General features: G+C 34.6%; 1 protein-coding gene across 5 annotated transcripts; it reads right to left on the bottom strand.

Annotated features, from left to right (window-relative positions):
• Positions 1-248: 248 nt before the first annotated feature.
• Positions 249-8,122, bottom strand: LOC18435885 (protein CHUP1, chloroplastic). Of its 5 annotated transcripts, none has more exons than XM_088857468.1 (9): positions 7,701-8,071; positions 6,634-6,814; positions 5,890-6,407; positions 4,066-5,094; positions 3,308-3,439; positions 2,922-3,103; positions 2,705-2,816; positions 1,988-2,131; positions 249-627 (listed from the first exon to the last, which is right to left on the bottom strand). In XM_088857468.1, the coding sequence occupies exons 3-9, from the start codon at positions 6,382-6,384 to the stop codon at positions 547-549; spliced, it is 2,175 nt and encodes a 724-aa protein (XP_088713594.1). In that variant the 5' UTR covers positions 6,385-6,407; positions 6,634-6,814; positions 7,701-8,071; the 3' UTR covers positions 249-546. The 5 variants fall into 5 exon arrangements, with proteins under 5 accessions (XP_088713594.1, XP_088713593.1, XP_020523876.1 ...); XM_088857467.1 differs by having other exon boundaries at positions 7,365-8,027; XM_020668217.2 differs by having other exon boundaries at positions 5,890-6,814; positions 7,365-8,122.
• Positions 8,123-17,556: the final 9,434 nt, after the last annotated feature.

The raw sequence follows: 17,556 nt of genomic DNA, 5'->3' as shown, positions 1-17,556 counted from the left end.
AAATGACTAAAAATAAACCTATGACTTTTAGGCGTATTTTGGTCATTTTATTTACCGAGAATATCTTTTAATATTTTTTGCAGGTGCCAGTTTAAAAGAGGAGAACGGACACCCAAAATTCAGTGTCAAAATATTTTGTAGAGAAAAGTAAAAACAAAGCGGTGCAGATGTGTGACATTGTGATTGGGTCCATCTCAACCATCCATTCAGATTGGATGGCTGAATAGGTGAACTAATATACTGTTGGAGAAGTATAAAAAACTTTCCTTTCCATCAAATTGCCCTATCAAATTCCACAAGATCAAGACACTAAGAAGCTCACTCTATACAAATTATAAGCACGCCAAAAAGAAACAACAAAAATGATTAACTTACAACCACACCAAAACAAAAAGAAACAACAAAAAATGATTAACTTACAACCACACCAAAAAGGAGAATTTATGAAAAAGAAACTACAAGTTTCGAAGTGTTTATGACTTACTGAGCTGGTAAGCATGGTTCTTTTTTCTATAGTAGTAGTCATCATGGTTTCTCACTGGTTTTCTATTTGTTATTGCGAATATGAGCGAGATTTCGAAGCTCCTCAAATGCTTGCATGGTTTCTGCATCAAATCCTCCTGCAAACTGAACAATCCAACGGACCCCCAACTTTAGTGTATGCATAGTGAACAAAGAAGTCTCTCTGTGACAACTAAGCAAATGAAAAAAAAACAAAAAGGCTGATTAAAACTGTGGGTTCTGCAAAATGGCATGCCTGGTGTATCCTGAAAAAAATGGTCCCTCTCTCTATGGCAACTCTATGGAAACCAGTACTTGGCCGGAACTGACCGAGTAAACTGGAACTGGTCACTGGCCGAGCTGGTTTTGGCCGGTTTAGGTGGTCCAGCCTGTTATTTTAGTAAAAATTCAAAAACAAATGTATAAATAAAATCTCAAAAAATAAGGGTTTCATTTGTAATGTTTTTTTTTTAATGTTTTTCATCATTTTGGCAGAGATTGGAATCTGTTTTGGCCATGAAGACTTATTTTTATATTTTTCTTTTTTTTTAAGATTATTTCTAAAATACTCTTATGCACAAATCGATTTTTCAAAAGGACACACGAAAGGGGGTTATGCCATACATATGAAACAGTATACAATAATGATGTATTTGGCAAATCCACGTGGTCCAATAACAGACCTTTTTTTAATTAGTAGATAGTTTATATTAGCATTAGTTGAGAATTTTGGGAGAGATTTTTGTGAAAGGTTTCATTTACGCCTAATCTATGTCGAGTAGACCCCATCCTTGTGAGAATTCTTAATTCATGAGTTGTAGGGAGGGACTTATGCCACCAAAAACATAGACTAAAGCAAGCGCTGGATTCAAAGCTGGTGTTAAAGATTGGTTGCTATGAGTCCATGCAGAAATGAGTCACCTTTTAAAAACTTATTTTTGAGATGGATTTTTTGACCTAATTTTTAAGGACATTTAATCTCCAACATGGAGATCATAAATATGAATAAATAAATAGATTTTAAAAATTAAAAATAATAATTCTATTAAGAAAACATTTGGACAGTTAGTTTCAATTATTTTTAGATGGACCACCTATTTGCATCTATTTTTAAGGTGGATGCCTTATACCTCAGGACTGCAAATGTAGAAATGCGGTCCCCACCGCATGAAACAATTTTCCTTTTTGAAATCTATTTTTTTTCAATAATTTTTCAGCTTCATTTGGATGGGCTTTGTTTAATTATGTTTTAAATATTCTTTTCATAGTTTTTAGGATTTATTTTGTATTTTTTCAAAAAAATTTAACACTTTTTGGCCCACCCTGGACCTGCCCGGTTAGGCCGGGTGAGCCAATTGGTTTCCAAGTTACTCAGACCCAGCCCTTGGCAAGTTTCTGGGTCCGGTTTGAGCAACTGAACACTGGTGGCAACTAAGCAAATGAAAAAAATAGCGGATCTAAATTTGGGTTCTGTTTAATGGCATACCTGATGTATCCTGAACGCAAATCTCACACCATGGAGTAGCATGTACTCCAGTGAGGGATCCTTATCTGAGGCACCCTTAGCTTGGAGCTCCATGGCCACTCTTTTCATGTATTTCTTGGCAAGCTTCACTGAACTGAACTTTATCTGCACCCATTCAACCATGACCATGAATCTAAGTAATGAATTTACTGCAAAATAAACTGAGGATGCGGAAAATTTACCTACACAAAAATTCATGATTTGCTTTGGAACCAAGATTTTGCAGCTCAAAAATAGTGCATATTTGATGAACAGTGAGGAATGGTTCAAAAACAAAGTCTAAAATAATATTTTTTAAAGGTTTGAAATTTATCATTATTATTATTTTTCTAGATCGATGACAACATTACGTAACATGTAAAAAACTCTTTCTAAGATGACCAAATTTGAATAGGTGCTTCAGCTGATGCATCAAAAACCCATCCCACAATAATTTCCTGTAAGATTGCTCAATTTTCACAAAAACAAAGCATGCATTTGCATAATTAACAAGATTTAGTACAAAAGCATGCATCTGCATAATTAACAAGATTTAGTACAAAACCTGTAAGGGGACAAGAGCGTAAAGCCATAATGCAATAATTAAGTAGGACTATTTAAATACTGAAAAATTCATTAAAATCAACTAAAATAATTGAAATATCTCAGAATCCTGATAAGTCATCTAAAAATGTGTACCTTGCTGATGATCCCTGAGTCAAGCATCCAATCTGTAGGGATTTGAAACACTTTGCAATGCCCCATGATAACGTCTCGTGTTCGGAGCAAGTTATATACACCACGTTCCATTCTATTAAGATTCAAAAGCCAAGAGTCAGTTCAACTCTCAGAATCAACAAATTGGTAGCCTAACTAATAAACGAGAGAGCGAGAGAGAATAAAGGTTGGTTCTTACTTTTCTGAAAGCGATAGCATCTTCTTCAAAGCGACATCACAAGGAACACGAGAATCATCTTCAAAACAGGAAACCTCTGACTCTAACTTCTTTAGATCACGATAACCAAATGCGGCTTCTCTTAAAGCATCAGCTTTCCCCTCAGGCCATTCAAAGTGTTTCAAAACTGCCCTTTCATCAACCTGCAAACAGAAGAAAGGCATAAAGAGCAATTCAGGCAAAATATTCTTTTGACTAGTACAATTTAACAAATAAATCCCTAGGAAAGCCAGTAAACTAAGTCCAAAGTTTGCTAAATATCCTTCAACAACCACAATTTAAGTGCACAATCATTAGATAAATATCTAATAAAAAACCATCCAATGACATAAAATACACAACCATACCAGGAAACAGAGCTCGTCGTCTAGCCATTTTACAAAGGCGACTACATCTTCAATATCCCTGTATACTGCATTGTTCACCTCTCTTATCAAGGAGCGCACGAATTCACCTTGGGTCTCCACATCCGCTTTAATCTATATTACAAATTCATTACAATAGAGAACCTCAGATCCTCTTAAACCACTAAAGAATGGGACAGAGATATTTTCAAATCCACTAATGTGACGGCCCATAATCTTCTTGAAAACAAAAAAAATAACATAATGAAAAGACAGAATTTGAATGTAGAATTATATTCTGATGAAATTTGGCTAACACTCGTAAAATCCACCAAAGAAGGCATTACCTGCAGTAATCTAACAGACAATCAAGCTTTAAGGATAAGATATATCCTCACAATTGAAAGGCCAACAAGGATCATGAACAGGAAGAGCAAAAGTGAGTTTTACAAATCTCAGCTTCAAGAGGCACGTTACAAATGCACTCGACCATGGAAAAACTATAGTCCAATGAATTAATTCACAATCTAAAATGATGAACAGTGATGGAGAAAGTGTGTGTGTGCCACCCAGTGTTGAGGTCCATGTGGTAATCTTTTGACTCCCTTACCACCATTTTTCACCATTTTATACAACAGAGATATCCCCAAGGACTACGATTTCTAACTAAGACAGAAACCAAATCACCAGTACAACCAATAAATAGATCAACTACAAATTTCCAAGTAAACAAATGAAATCAGTGGGAAGCAAAAACTCACAGCAAGTAAATAAGAGGACCGGTTCTCGATCTCGCCAATCATACTACTGTGAACATTCGTCACTCCAGGTGCATCACAAACCCCTCCTGCAGCTGAATCTTTCCTACCATCTCTCTTCATCAAAGAATGGTAGAATTCAACTACTTCCGGGGCTCTTTGCATTACACTAGCACTACTTCTCATTGAAAACTTGGGAGGAGGAGGCGGTGGCGGGGGAGGTGGAGGGGGTGCAACTTTGGTTATTCCTCCATTTTTGTGCTCATTTTGAGCCAAATTTGATGGCCTAGGTGGAGGATTGGGAACCCTTAGTGCTCTCTTCTCAATTTCCGATGGTGCAATTCTGATTAGGTCTTGCTTGTTAACCAAGAATCTCGGACTCTGGACAACACCCAATTCATATTTTGGAGGAAAATTTTCATTAACATATGCTCCTCTCTCCCTATCAATCTCATTCGACTCTCTTTGCTTGCACAGTGTTGAATTTTCAGCATAACCTTTCGAACCGCTGATAGAATGCCTACGCCTTGGGCTTCCGCCTTCTTGGGTAGCTTCCCAACATTTTCCTGAGAGAGATTGGTGGTCTAAAAGTTGGCAATCGTCGTTATTTTTGGACCATTTTCTCAGCTTTTGGATCAAACCCACCTTCTTTGAGCTATGAATGCTGGAATCTGATGTGCTCGACAAGCAAGATAAGTTCTCCGAATCTTCATCTCTGTTAGTGTTTATAAGGATGCTTTTTATACTAGAATCTTGCAATGCAGGCCTAGAATACTCCATCATAAGTTGTTTGGCTGTGTTCTGTGAATTGGGGCTCCACGTCTCTTTCAAATCTAGAGCTGAAGGTTTCTTCAACTGGCTATCAACATTTCTTAGTTCATGCCTCAAGCATGAGTTAACCCATCTAAGGTAAACAAGTTCCTCAACCTCAGTGAATCGGCTCATCTTTAACCCCTCAACTTGTTTGCACAAATTTTCATTTGTATGCCTTAGTACTGACGCTTCTGCTTCAACCTTGGCCACCTTATCACTCTACAACAAAAAATCCCCGAGATAATGAGTTTAAAATAATAGACGATTTAGAAGTACCAGAGCATTTAAATACAAAAGATTAAAAAAAAAAAAATGAACAGAAAGAGAACATATGGAAGAGAGGAAATCTTTTTTCATCAGAAAGTAATCATGTATTTAATAATGAAGCATGATGTATGAGAACCAACATTAGAATTCAGAAAAGAATTGAGAAGAAGACAGACCTACTAGAAAACATGTGAAATAAGGAAAATTCTGAATAAGTTAACAGTTCTCTGTTAATCATAAGTGACACAATAATATAACTGTACATGTTAAATTCTGTCAATTTCAGATAGAAAAAACAGTAGCATATTGAGGGTAAAGACTGTCAAAAACTGAATACAAGGCAGTTGAAATCTAAAACGGCTCTAATTATGCTGTTGGAAGTAGAAAGAAAAATGAGAAAATAAAAACAAACAAATAAATTCCAGGAACTGCAAGGGATCAACTTCTAAAACTTAGAATCAAGGCAATGGAAAATGAATATTGTGATCCCTTATAAGTGAAAGTAAAATAAAGGGATAAATACCAAAATAAAATTGAACCAAGCAAATGAAAAATTGGACTAGTATACTGTTTTTTACTATCCTGGTTCCTGGTCTGCAATGTTGCAAGTTCGCCAGCGGGTGATAGAGTCATGATTGTACTTCTATACATGAGCAAAATCTCTATTTGGAAAGCTGAGAAATTGTGGAAGACGAACATCAAATAGAGAGAATAAAATCAAAATTTCGGAGTTGTTAGGGACCATACCTCTGTCTTTTTGGCAAGAACAGCAAGTTGGGACTCCGAAGAGGAAAGCCTGCAAGCAAGGTCTCTCTTTTGGAACTGTAGTTCCATATTCACACGCCTCAATTCAACAGCTTCCATTTCCAGCTTCCTTATACTCTTCATCGTCCTCTCACTATCTTGATCATATTTGCAGTCCTCAAAACCTTTAACTAGACGTGTTGCCCCTTCCTCCTTGCTCTCCCTGACTGTAGAGAGTGAAGCCAACTGCTCAGACATCTTTTCCTTTTCGTCTTCAAGCATACAAACTCTTTGACTGAAAGTCTCAGCTTCTGTCTTCTTAAGTTCAAGTTCTCTCTCTAGCTCCAAAATTTTGGACTTGAGCCCCTTAAACTCCTGAATTTCACTGTGTAGCTTTGTTTCTCTCTCCTTTGATTCTTGGAGAGATGTCCGGAGATGCTCTAACTCAAAGAACAAATCACTCGAACTAGAGGACCTCACGTGATGAGATTTCGGCATCTGGGGGTGAACCTGAGCACCCGCTGAACAAGGGAAGTCACCAATTAGCGAGCGCTTAACCTTAGAGGGGTAAGAATTGAAGAGATATTTTTGGTTCGGGCGTTCTGAACTATTAACAGGTGGCTTCTTGTTCAAAGTTGTCAAGTCTGAGACATCTGATCTTTTCAAAACTGTAAGAGCAGTATCGCTAGAACGAACAGAAATTATTGTTGTTTTCTTGGCAGAGGCAATCGGCTCTTGGGTACTCACTCTGGTTCGTGTTTTCTTCTCAGTTGAGAACCCCTTGACAATCTGAGATCCCCATGTTGAATTGGACTTAAGCTTTGATATCTTTGGTGCATGGCTTTGATCAGGGAATTTACTCGGCTTCTGCCGAGTAGTTGCAGTAATCTCTTCTCTCATCTCTCTAGGTCAGGATCAAAATCTTAACCTGAAAATTGAAAACCCCAACCTTGAAATATGGATAAAAAAGAGGTTTAACCAGAAAAATTCAAATGAAAATTTTAACATAATTAGCCCCAAAGGCCCAAACCGAGCATGATCGTTAAATAGAAGGGAAAAAGCCACTCTTTATCATAATTTTGATGGGAAAGAAAAATACCAGATCCATGACAAGGGGTATTATACTGTAATTGCTAGGACTAATTTTACAAAAAGACCAAAACCAGGAGAACCCAAAAAACCTAAGGACCAGTCTCTCACTACAATATAGAAGAAAAAAGTGTCAAGCAAATTATTAGCCAAAACAATTCGAAGAAACCAAGTTTCATTGTAATTGAGTGAGGACTAATTCAAACTGGAGCATTATAAACCAAGAAACCATAATTTCCATAGTTCTTGCTATTTATTGAGCATTTATTGAAAATATTCAGAAATCAGTACCATTATGCCACAAGCATTGAAAGAGCTGAAAAAAATAAATGCACCGAAAAGAATGGAAATCTGAAACTCATAAAATTTACAATGGAGTTCGTGAACACCTTTGTTTGCCGCCTTACTTGAAAGCTCCTTATAAATATGGAATCACGTGAAGAGCATCATTTGTGTATACCCCATTAATGAGACATATTCGGTACAAAAACTCAAATAGCAGGGTTTTGCAGCTTAAAGGAAGCCAAACCCAATTTCTTATTGGTCCTGCAATAGAAAACTTGGGCTTTTTGAGCTCTGATTTGAGTGAAGCTGGAACTGGTTTTCCTCTTAATCTTTCAAATGAAAAGATGGGTTTTAGGGCAAACCCAGAACCAGTTTTATCTTGATCCTGCAAAAGAAAATTGGTGGTTTTGAGCTCTTTCCAGTGAAAGCAAGCCACCTACCCCTTGAGCTCTCTCTTAGAAGACGGATCTCCCCTGCTTCTAGTGAAACCAAAACCAAGCTAAAAACTTTCTAGCCTGAAAACAAGATGTCAGCTAAAACTGAGACATGGGTTTTCATCCCTGCATTACTGCCAGCTAAACCCAAATCTTTCATCGGATTCAATTCCTGGGTTTTGGCCTTACACAGATAAACCAACTATTTCTCTCTCAACACCCCAGCACCATGACTGAAAGTTCTGTAACGAACGAATGTGGTGGGAGAACTCTCTCCCCGACTCCTTCAGTCCTTCTCAGGCAAAAACTACATGCTTCTCTCTCTCTAGAAATAAGAGTGAGAGAAAAAGAGAGAGAGAGAGTTGAGGATTTGAAATGAGTAAATGGGGGGAACAGAAGGCTCCAATTCCTAGGGTTGTGCGTTCACAAGTGGGACAAGTTAATCTGCTTTGCATGAAAAGGTGGAATCTTTCCCTTGCTCTGCAATTTGCATTTCAAAATTTGAAATTTTATTGGGACTGTACAACGGCTAGGTTTCTGAACCCAACACGCGCCGGATCTTACTATTTCAAGAGAGAAGCCTTTATATTGTCTTTGATTTCAAATGAAATGGGTAAAATGGAGAAAATTTACACCGAGGGAGTTGAATCAAGCAGTATATATAGCAATAAAGTGGTAACTTTTTAGAAACGCTTTCATATAATTACCTCTTCAGCAATATGAGAGAAATTTATGAAATTCCCTATAAGAGATGAGCAATTCTTTTATTTAAATTTTAAATACCTGTAAAATAAAGAAATTTACTTAATATCCCCAATTTTATGGCAATTTAATAATTACTGGAAAATTCTTTGCTATTACATGTATATACCCCTTTTTTGCCATTTTTTAGAATGAAAAAATTTACCCATATTTCGGCTATTCAAGATCCAAAATTTAGTAGGGCAAAAGTTTGTAAAATTGGGCATCAAAGTTTTGGGCATTAAAGATATTTAAAAATTCTGAAATTTATAGAACTTAGTGTACCCACAAGAATTTTGGAACTTCAAAATCCAAAATCTCCATAAATTCATATTTTGAAAATCTGAAATTTGAAATTCCAGATGTTGAATCTAAAATTTGAAGCTTCACATTTTCAAAATCCGAAAAAAATTTCCTTTGGATTCTCAAAATTTGAAGTTTCCAAAATTTCCAGAATTTCGAATGTTCGTTTTCTTGTGTCAGCTAGGCCCTCGGAGCTAGAAAAAATTTTAGATTTTCAAAATCCAAAATTTCTATAGGAATTTTGGATCTTGAATATCTAAGATGGTTAATTTTGGGCTAACAAAAATTGTAAAAAAATGGGTATGAACGTAAATTTGAAAAATTAAGGGGACTCTCTTAATAACCATGATTTAGGGAGATGTGCGTGAAAATTTCTTGTGAAAAATTCAAATGAAAAATACCGATGGTCTTGAGTTGGAATAGTTTCTAAAGGGCAAACTGTTAAATAGTCTAGGAAAAATTACCGCTAATTCCCCAAATTGGATTTTCTTCGTAACCGCCCTTCAAACAATTTTTTTATCACAACTTTTATCCCAAACTAAATTTTTATAGCAAATACCCTTAGGTCAAAAAGTCATATTTTTTTGTACTAAAATGCCCTTTTTTTGGTCATTGAATGTCGTCAGTCTGGCACTTATAAATACGCTCCGTCAGTTATGATGCCTCGGTCCGACACTTGTAAATGCAGTCCGGCAAATTGTTGTTGCAGTCCGACAATTTTATCAATCCGATGATATGATGCCTCGGTACTGAACACATGCATTTTGACTTGATTATTTCAACTCACGCATGTTTTAACCAAACTCACGCAGGGACCAAAATAAAAATTTTGAAAACAATTTCATTCGGTTTATGCCTTTAAAATAATATATCAAATTTGAGTGATTTTTGAACCGTCGAATAAATTCTCTACAATTTGAAATCAAATTTGATCCCATTTGAGTGAGTTTTGAGGGTCTACAAGACTTGGATTTTAGGGTGCTAGTTTTTAGACTGTTGGATTTTAGGGTGCTAGTTTTTAGACTGTTGGGTGTCAGTTTGGTTTGCGAGTTAGTCTTCGATATTAGACTTAGAGGTGTTTAGGATGATTAGTTTGAGGCAGTGTTTTAAAAAACGTCGAGTCGAACCGGACTCGCCCGATTCGACTCGGAAATCGTAAAAAGTGGATCGTATCAGCTAAAAAATCGGAAATCGTTCGGTTCTAGAGAGAACCGGACGGTTCTGTACAGTGACTCGCCGATTCACTGTACGGAATCGGCGAGTCACGTACGGAACTTTTTTTTTTTTTTTTTTTTTTTTTTTTGTATTTTGTAATCCATGATAGATTTTTTTGTAATACTTGATCGATTTTTTTGTAATCCATAATCGAATTGTTTTTGTTTTTTTGTAATCCATGATCGAATTTTTTGTTTTTTTGTAACCCATGATAGAATTTTTTGTAATCCATGATCGAATTTTTTGTAATCCATGATTGAAATGTTTGTTTTTTTTTCTTGTAATCCATGATCGAATTTTTTGTTTTTTTGTTTTTTTTTGTAACCCATGATAGAATTTTTTGTAATCCATGATCGAATGTTTTGTAATACATGATCGAAATGTTTGTTTTTTTTTTGTAATCCATGATCGAAATGTTTGTTTTTTTTTTTGTAATCCATGATTGAATTTTTTGTTTTTTGCTTTTTTTGTAACCCATGATAGAGTTTTTTGTAATCCATGATTGAATTTTTTGTAATCCATGATCGAATTGTTTTTTTCTTTTTTTGTAATCCACGATTGAATTTTTTATTTTTTTTTGTTTATTTTTTTTTGTAATCCATGATCAAATTTTATGTAATCCTTGATCGAATTTTATGTAATCCATGATCGAATTTTATGTAATCCATGATCGAATTTTATGTAATCCATGATCGAATTTTATGTAATCCATGATCGAATTTTTTGTAATCCATGATTGAATTTTTTGAAAATTTGTGATTTTTTTTTTTTAATCCATGATCGAATTTTTTTTTGTAATCCATGATAGAATTTTTGAAAAATTTGTGACTTTTTTTTTTTAGTCCATGATCAAATTTTTTTTTGTAATCCATGATAGAATTTTTTGAAAATTTGTGATTTTTTTTTTTAATCCATGATCGATTTTTTTGAAAATTTGTTTTTTTTTTTTTTAATCCGTATTATTCAAAGAGAAAATGAGAGAGATGATGATTCTGAGGCCACCCTATCCCAGCCATATTATTCACATATCGAGTCCCAACAGCAACAGTGTAGGGATGAGCACGACAGTGCAGGTGAGTATGAAGGATGGACAATCTTCGAGGATTTTAGATTGAGAACACAACAAAACACTAATACTCAGGGATTTGAGAATAGTCAGACGCCTGCTAATATCGATGATTCGTTTTTAGATCGAATCAATGAATTGTTAAACGAATTCAATCAATGGCATCAGCGTGACCAAGAAGAACAATAATGTCGTCTATCATTTTATTTTTAGATCATATGTTACTAATTTTATGCTTTATTGTAGTCCATGTATGTTGATATACTTATTCCATGATAATTATATGTTTATCCTTTTGTGTGATGTAAATTAAATGCTGAATGGCGGTTCATGCAGGGAAAGAACATATCAATATTCGCATATTCATTCAAAAACATGAAAATTCTTAATGGAGTACCATCATGTCTTATTGAATTCCTAAAAAACAATATTTATAATGAATTTTAATAATTTTTTCGGATTTTTTTTAAGCTTTATTCTGAACGATTCACCCGATTTTTGATCCGGATCGCCGATTCGCCGATCCGAATCAGTTTTTTGGAAACCCGATCCGGATCACCGATCCGTTTTTTAAACCATTGGTTTGAGGTGTAAAGTGGGTTTAAAGTTTAAGTTCCGGTTTTGAAAAGATTACTAGGTCAAGGTCCCTATGGTTTTTAAGGATTCAGGTTTCTTAGAATTCCCTCAGCCCCGAAAAGGTTGTCTGCATTATGTCTTAGACGTACGCTTAAGAGCAAGTTGACTCGACTTGGAACTCCACCCTGCCGCTCGGTTGGACTTCAGACATGTTGAAAATATTAATTAGGCACTCCACATGAAGATATTTGAAATTTTACTTTATTGTGTCTTAAATATTTTTTGGTACAAACTTTGAAATGGGCTGAAATTTCAAACTATTTGGTCCCAATTTTAGTGTACAAAATGTGATTTCATTCGCACCGATCATGTATATGTTGCTGATATCAGTAAATTCAATTGTTTCTTTCGTAAATGTGTTAAGATTCATGATTGGCCGAGATTGGTTAAGGTATTTACTATTACAACCAGTGTTTTTTAAGAAAGAAATTGGGTGCCAATTGCTGATGGGGTTCTTGGCATTAGATGGGCTTTTGTGTGGTCGATCATCAAGTCAGCTCTCCCCTCAAGAATAGCCTCAATGGAAAAAAAAAAAAAAAAAAATTATGAAAATTTTTAAAAAAAACCCAAGTCTGCGTAATGAACTAAACAAACACAATTCCCCTATAAAAGCATCTAGAACTACGAATCGGGCCAGTTTTGAATGGATCAACTTTTTTTGAATCATTGGTTATAACTCTACACCCCGTAAGTTCGAGTACTACCAATATGCCAAAAAACAGTTTAGTACAAGTAAGGTCAAGATTTTTCCTTGGATATTTTTTCAAGGCAAAACTTTAACGGTGGATAATCTGAGAAAAAAGGGAAAATTACGATAAACAATTTGTTTGCTATGCAAAACTGATGAAGAAAATGGGGATCATCTTTTCCTTGCCCCTTTACAAGTAGTCTTTGGAAGTGGATCTTTTATTTGGTAGAACACCCCTGATTCTACCACAAGCCCATACACTGATTCTAGAAAATTTTATGTATTTCAGGAAATCCAAAGAAAAGGCAAGTTATTTGGAATATGGAGCTCTACTTTGGGAGACTTGGCTGGAACGCAATCGAAACGGTACTGCCTTTCAACAAATCCAAGACAAGATTTTGCAGATTGACAAGCATCGAAAGTATGTATTGTTTTAAATTTGAGAGAACTAATGTGTCAAGCTAACACCACCTCAAGGTTGTGTCAAACTCAACTTTGATAGGAGCTTAATGGGAACCCAAGCCCTACAGGTTTCGGGGGAGTGATTGGAGATTATGAGGTTAATGTTTTGTGGTGCTACTTTGGACCGAAGAGACAACAATTACTCAAAACTTAATGCTTTATGTGTGGACCAGTTTTGTATTGTTGATGGTGATTCCCTTAATGTCATTAATTGGTTTAAGAAGTTGTGGAAACCACCGTGGCATTTGACGGCTCTCTAGCTACAGTTCTTGGATCAAGTGACTGGTCGGGAACTTGATTTTCTCCATATTTATAGAGAATCGAATGATATGGTTAACTCTTTGGCAAAATTAGGCATTAATGCTTCTGAATTTGTAATTGGAAATTCTTTGCCTTGAATTTGTAATTGGCAATCCTTTGCCTATGTAAGTGTATTTTATTGAATTTGATTAATGAAAAACTTATAACCTTGTCAAAAAAAGTTTGGCCAGAGAACTTGCAAGCCCTATATTGATTCGAAGGAAGTCTAGGAAGTTACTGAATCAGTAGTTGATCTATCTTATTTGTCTAATTATTTATACTTTAGAAACTCTTTTTCACTAAAAATAAAATCTATTATCTATTTTTCTATATTTTTGTCACTCTTTTTGATTAACAATGATTCTATCTTTTTCATAAATCAAACCATCAAAAAAAAAAAAAAGCATAAAACCAATGACAAAATGCCTCAACATTTTCTATATTTTATCTCCATATGGATTGGATTGTAATTAAGTTGACTAGCTTTATATAGAAAATTAATGAAGTTTGATTGCTGTAATTATTAAGATAGACGAACCAATATCTCTACATTGTTCTGAAGATGGAGTGCATGGGTTTCAAATGCATGAATGAGTTAAGAGTGTTTGTATTGAGCATCATCTCGTTGTCATCCAGAATTATGAAGCTGAAAAACAAATAACAGAAAATTTAGCCTCTTACAGCAACCAAAATATCATCTCATCACTTAAGTCAAAAAAAAAAAACTATAATACTTATGTACTCTATAATTTCAAACTCATACTTTTTCGTTAAGTTTTCTAAACTCGAACTTTTTCATTGAGTTTTCTAAAAGAGAAAATGCAATACCCCACCAAATTGACCAAACTTTCTAGAATATTTAATTTTCTTGGCAAATATAATCATGGAAATATTATCAAATTACCAATAAGATTTGAACAAGTTAACACTTTACCCACATCTTTTGATTTAATTTCTAAATTCCCATAAAAAAATACATGGGAAATAGTTGCCATTGGGCAAAATTTTAAATCCCTAATCTCTTATGCGTTTAAGAGGTTATATCCCTAAAGTTTCGGGTTCTAAATTTTATCCTAGGTGGGGTTTTACTAGAGAGAGTAAATGGACAGTATACTCCCAAGAGAGTATAATATCTTTTGGCTCGATACGAAATTACCAGGAATAACAAGCATCAAAATTTATGACACGTTTTCTACTAAATATCTAATACACATAAGAATAAAAATAAAGTATCAATTATTGCAAATGTAGATTTTCTAACAGAGAATTAAAAATGACACAGCATGCATACTTATAGATTTCAATCTAGGAAGAGGTTTCACTTTTAAGAAAGAGACCATTCATTTCTTTTTTATGAGCAGTTCTCCCCAAGTTGGACATGGCAATGAAGAAACTACGAATCATAAAGGGCACTAATCCCTGACCAGGGAATAGGAGGTGATGTTAAGGTATCAAATTTAACACATAGAAATGTCAAATAAAGTTTCACATAGAAATGTCAAAAAGTCTCATATTCCCACAGGTATATGCTCCATAAAGTTTGACATAGAAATGTCAAAAAGTCTCCTATTCCCCTAGGTATATGCTCCCTCAAGTAAATTATGCCTAGAAATATTGTTGGGACCCCAAAGTTCTTCAACAGAGCAAATCCCAAAAATAAATAAATAAATAAATTTATAGGATTTATGTGTTTTCAAGACCTTAAAACTCTGAAATTTTTATAGCTCTTGATTTCATTGGGAGTAAAAGAACGACATGACTATAAGATCATAGCGTACATGAACGACATGACTCTAAGATCATAGCGTACATGAAACCCTAAGTCATGAGGAGGATTTATGTGGGTGAAAGACATCAAGAGATTTAAGGGTTGCCTCTAGTTCGGGTCGGTCATTATTTATTGCACCTCATGATTGCGTGATGAGCCAGGGCATTGTGTTTTTATGTAATGGATGATATGAGCTAGATGATTATGTATATTTGAGCCCTAAATGAGAAGGTTAAGGCTTAGAAGATATTAACCTAAATCCCTGACTTATAGCAAAACATTCTCATAGTATGTGCATAAACAGTTGCAAAATAGAAATTCGCTTTTCTAGAGGATCCATTGTGAAGAGGTATGTACATATGTCAGGAGATGAATCCCCGCACCTTGTAAATTCCTATTATTAGGTGTGTACTTGTAATTCACTAGAATTTGGGGATTCATAGTTACTCACTGATTTAACTTTGATAAACTATCAAGAGCATCTGATTAGCACTGAGGGTCATGAATTTGATGAGTCATACCAACAAGGTGACTTTGGATTTTGTGTTGAGCTTAGTGAAGTGTTACGATGCTTAATTCAGCACTATAGGATCCAAATTCCCCTTGAGAAGATATTTAGATGGTGTCAAAATAATTTATTTTAATTAAGAATGATTAAATGAATTTTTGGATATTTTTTAAAATCTTTTAAGCAACAAAATAAATTTTTTAAAATTGTTTATAAGAAATGATACTTGAGGACATACGCATGGGACCAGCACGACCCAAATGGCCAATGGGTGTCCACGTAGGCCATGGGGGCCCCCCAAATCACCCTCACGTGGAGGTGACATCGGCATGATGTCAACCCTCATAGACCCCTTTTGCCTTTTTAATATTTTTGTATTAAAGGGGGCATTTAAATATAGTATTTTAGTGACTTTTTTGGAAAATAAAAAATGGAAAAAGTTTAAATAAGGATGCTACCTTATAATGTAGAACTACGGATGCCCCTAAAAAATCCATCGAAAAAGGTAGTTTTAATGTTGAAAAATCTTTTGATTGATCATCTCGACATCAAGATGTATGACTATAAAAAATAAAAAGATTTTAAGTCTCAGAAATAGTTCAATTTACAACATATAATCTACACTGTCTATTTTCAAGATTTTCATATGTTTATAGATCTACTTGATTTTAACTATTTTTTAAATTTTATAATCAGATATAAAAATAGATTTTGAGTAATCCCAATACATTTTACATCAAAATTATATACCATGATAAAATTTGAAGGGCACCGTACCTCTACACCTATGGAGGCGTCCGTATGCCAACTGCACCTTTAAAAAATTGAATAGATGCACATGTTTTTTATGTGATAATTGATTTTATGCATATGTGTGAGCCTTTCTAGAAAGGGCATACAGTTTGGTATTTCAATTGAAACCCTATAATTGTAATATTACGCTTAACTAACTTATACATGTGGCACCATATGATTAGCTACATATGCTTTTTCAAAATAGAGAGAAAGTTTCAATTTTAAATTTTACTAGAAAATGTGTCAAATTACCTCAAGGGTAGATGCCCATATCCTTGATTTCTAGTTTGATTATTTAAAAGAGCATTAGTATTTTTATAAAAGGGAAATTTTGATTGAATTATAGAATAAATAGAGGATAAAGGTGTTTTAATTCTAACTGCACATCAAGATGGCATGATGGTGGATGTAAAGCTAAGATCAAGTATCTTTTTATAATCATAAATTATTAACATGAATGTCCAAGATACATTTATCTAGAAACATCTCAACATTAAAAATTTATAAATACCCCCTCATCCTCCCATTTACCACACACAAATCTCATATTTCTCTATCTTAGAGTGGCACACCCATTCTCTCACTCTAGATGTGGCATGCTCTAGCCTCTTCCCTCATTTCTCTCTCATCATGTGAGAAAAACTAGATTGCAGTGAGGAGAAGAAAAACCTAGTGAGAGAAATACATAATTGAGCTTCATTAAAGCTCAAATCAAGCTCCATCATGCTAAAGGATGATCAAGATCCCATGACGCTCTCCAATTAAGTAATATATTGACCTTTCTTCATTGATTTTGAACTTCTTCATTTCTGTAAAATCCAATTTACAGCAAGGTATCTCCATATAATAGTCCCATAACTCATTAGTTCTTGATCTAAATATTGATCCTTGTGACTAAGGGTATCATCCATGTTCAGATGGGCTACTTTTTCCAAGAATTTTATGTGATTTTTATAGAATTTAATCGACTGAAATTTTCTAAGATTTTGAGATCAAAATCAATTCATTAAATCACATAATTAATGGAGCAATATGGTGTATTTTCAAAGGGAAACCATATCGAATTTTTCCCAAGGTGTGCCTATGATTTTGAGCTTGATCATGTGATCTAAGCCTGCATTTCTTCCATGAAATCCACCAAGAGTTTGTAATTTTGAAAGTCCTTCCATCCATAACAAGTGTAGATTCATAAATGCTTGGCTTCACATTACTTTGATAGAGTAAATTTGGCATTTTTTAAGAGGCTTGTCATCACATGTCAATACTATAGCACATAGCTAAGTCCCATAGCTATAAACCGGGCACCAAGAGCTCTTGATGGCTTCCCATGATCTTGTTGCTTTTTTTACCAGAGCATTTATATATTTGTAATGTGGAAAT

This window comes from Amborella trichopoda, chromosome 2 (assembly GCF_054954075.1).
Source record: "Amborella trichopoda isolate Santa Cruz 75 chromosome 2, AtrichopodaSantaCruz75HAP2 v2.0, whole genome shotgun sequence".
NCBI classification, from domain to species: domain Eukaryota; kingdom Viridiplantae; phylum Streptophyta; class Magnoliopsida; order Amborellales; family Amborellaceae; genus Amborella; species Amborella trichopoda.
This window is presented reverse-complemented; position numbering and strand designations above follow the sequence as displayed.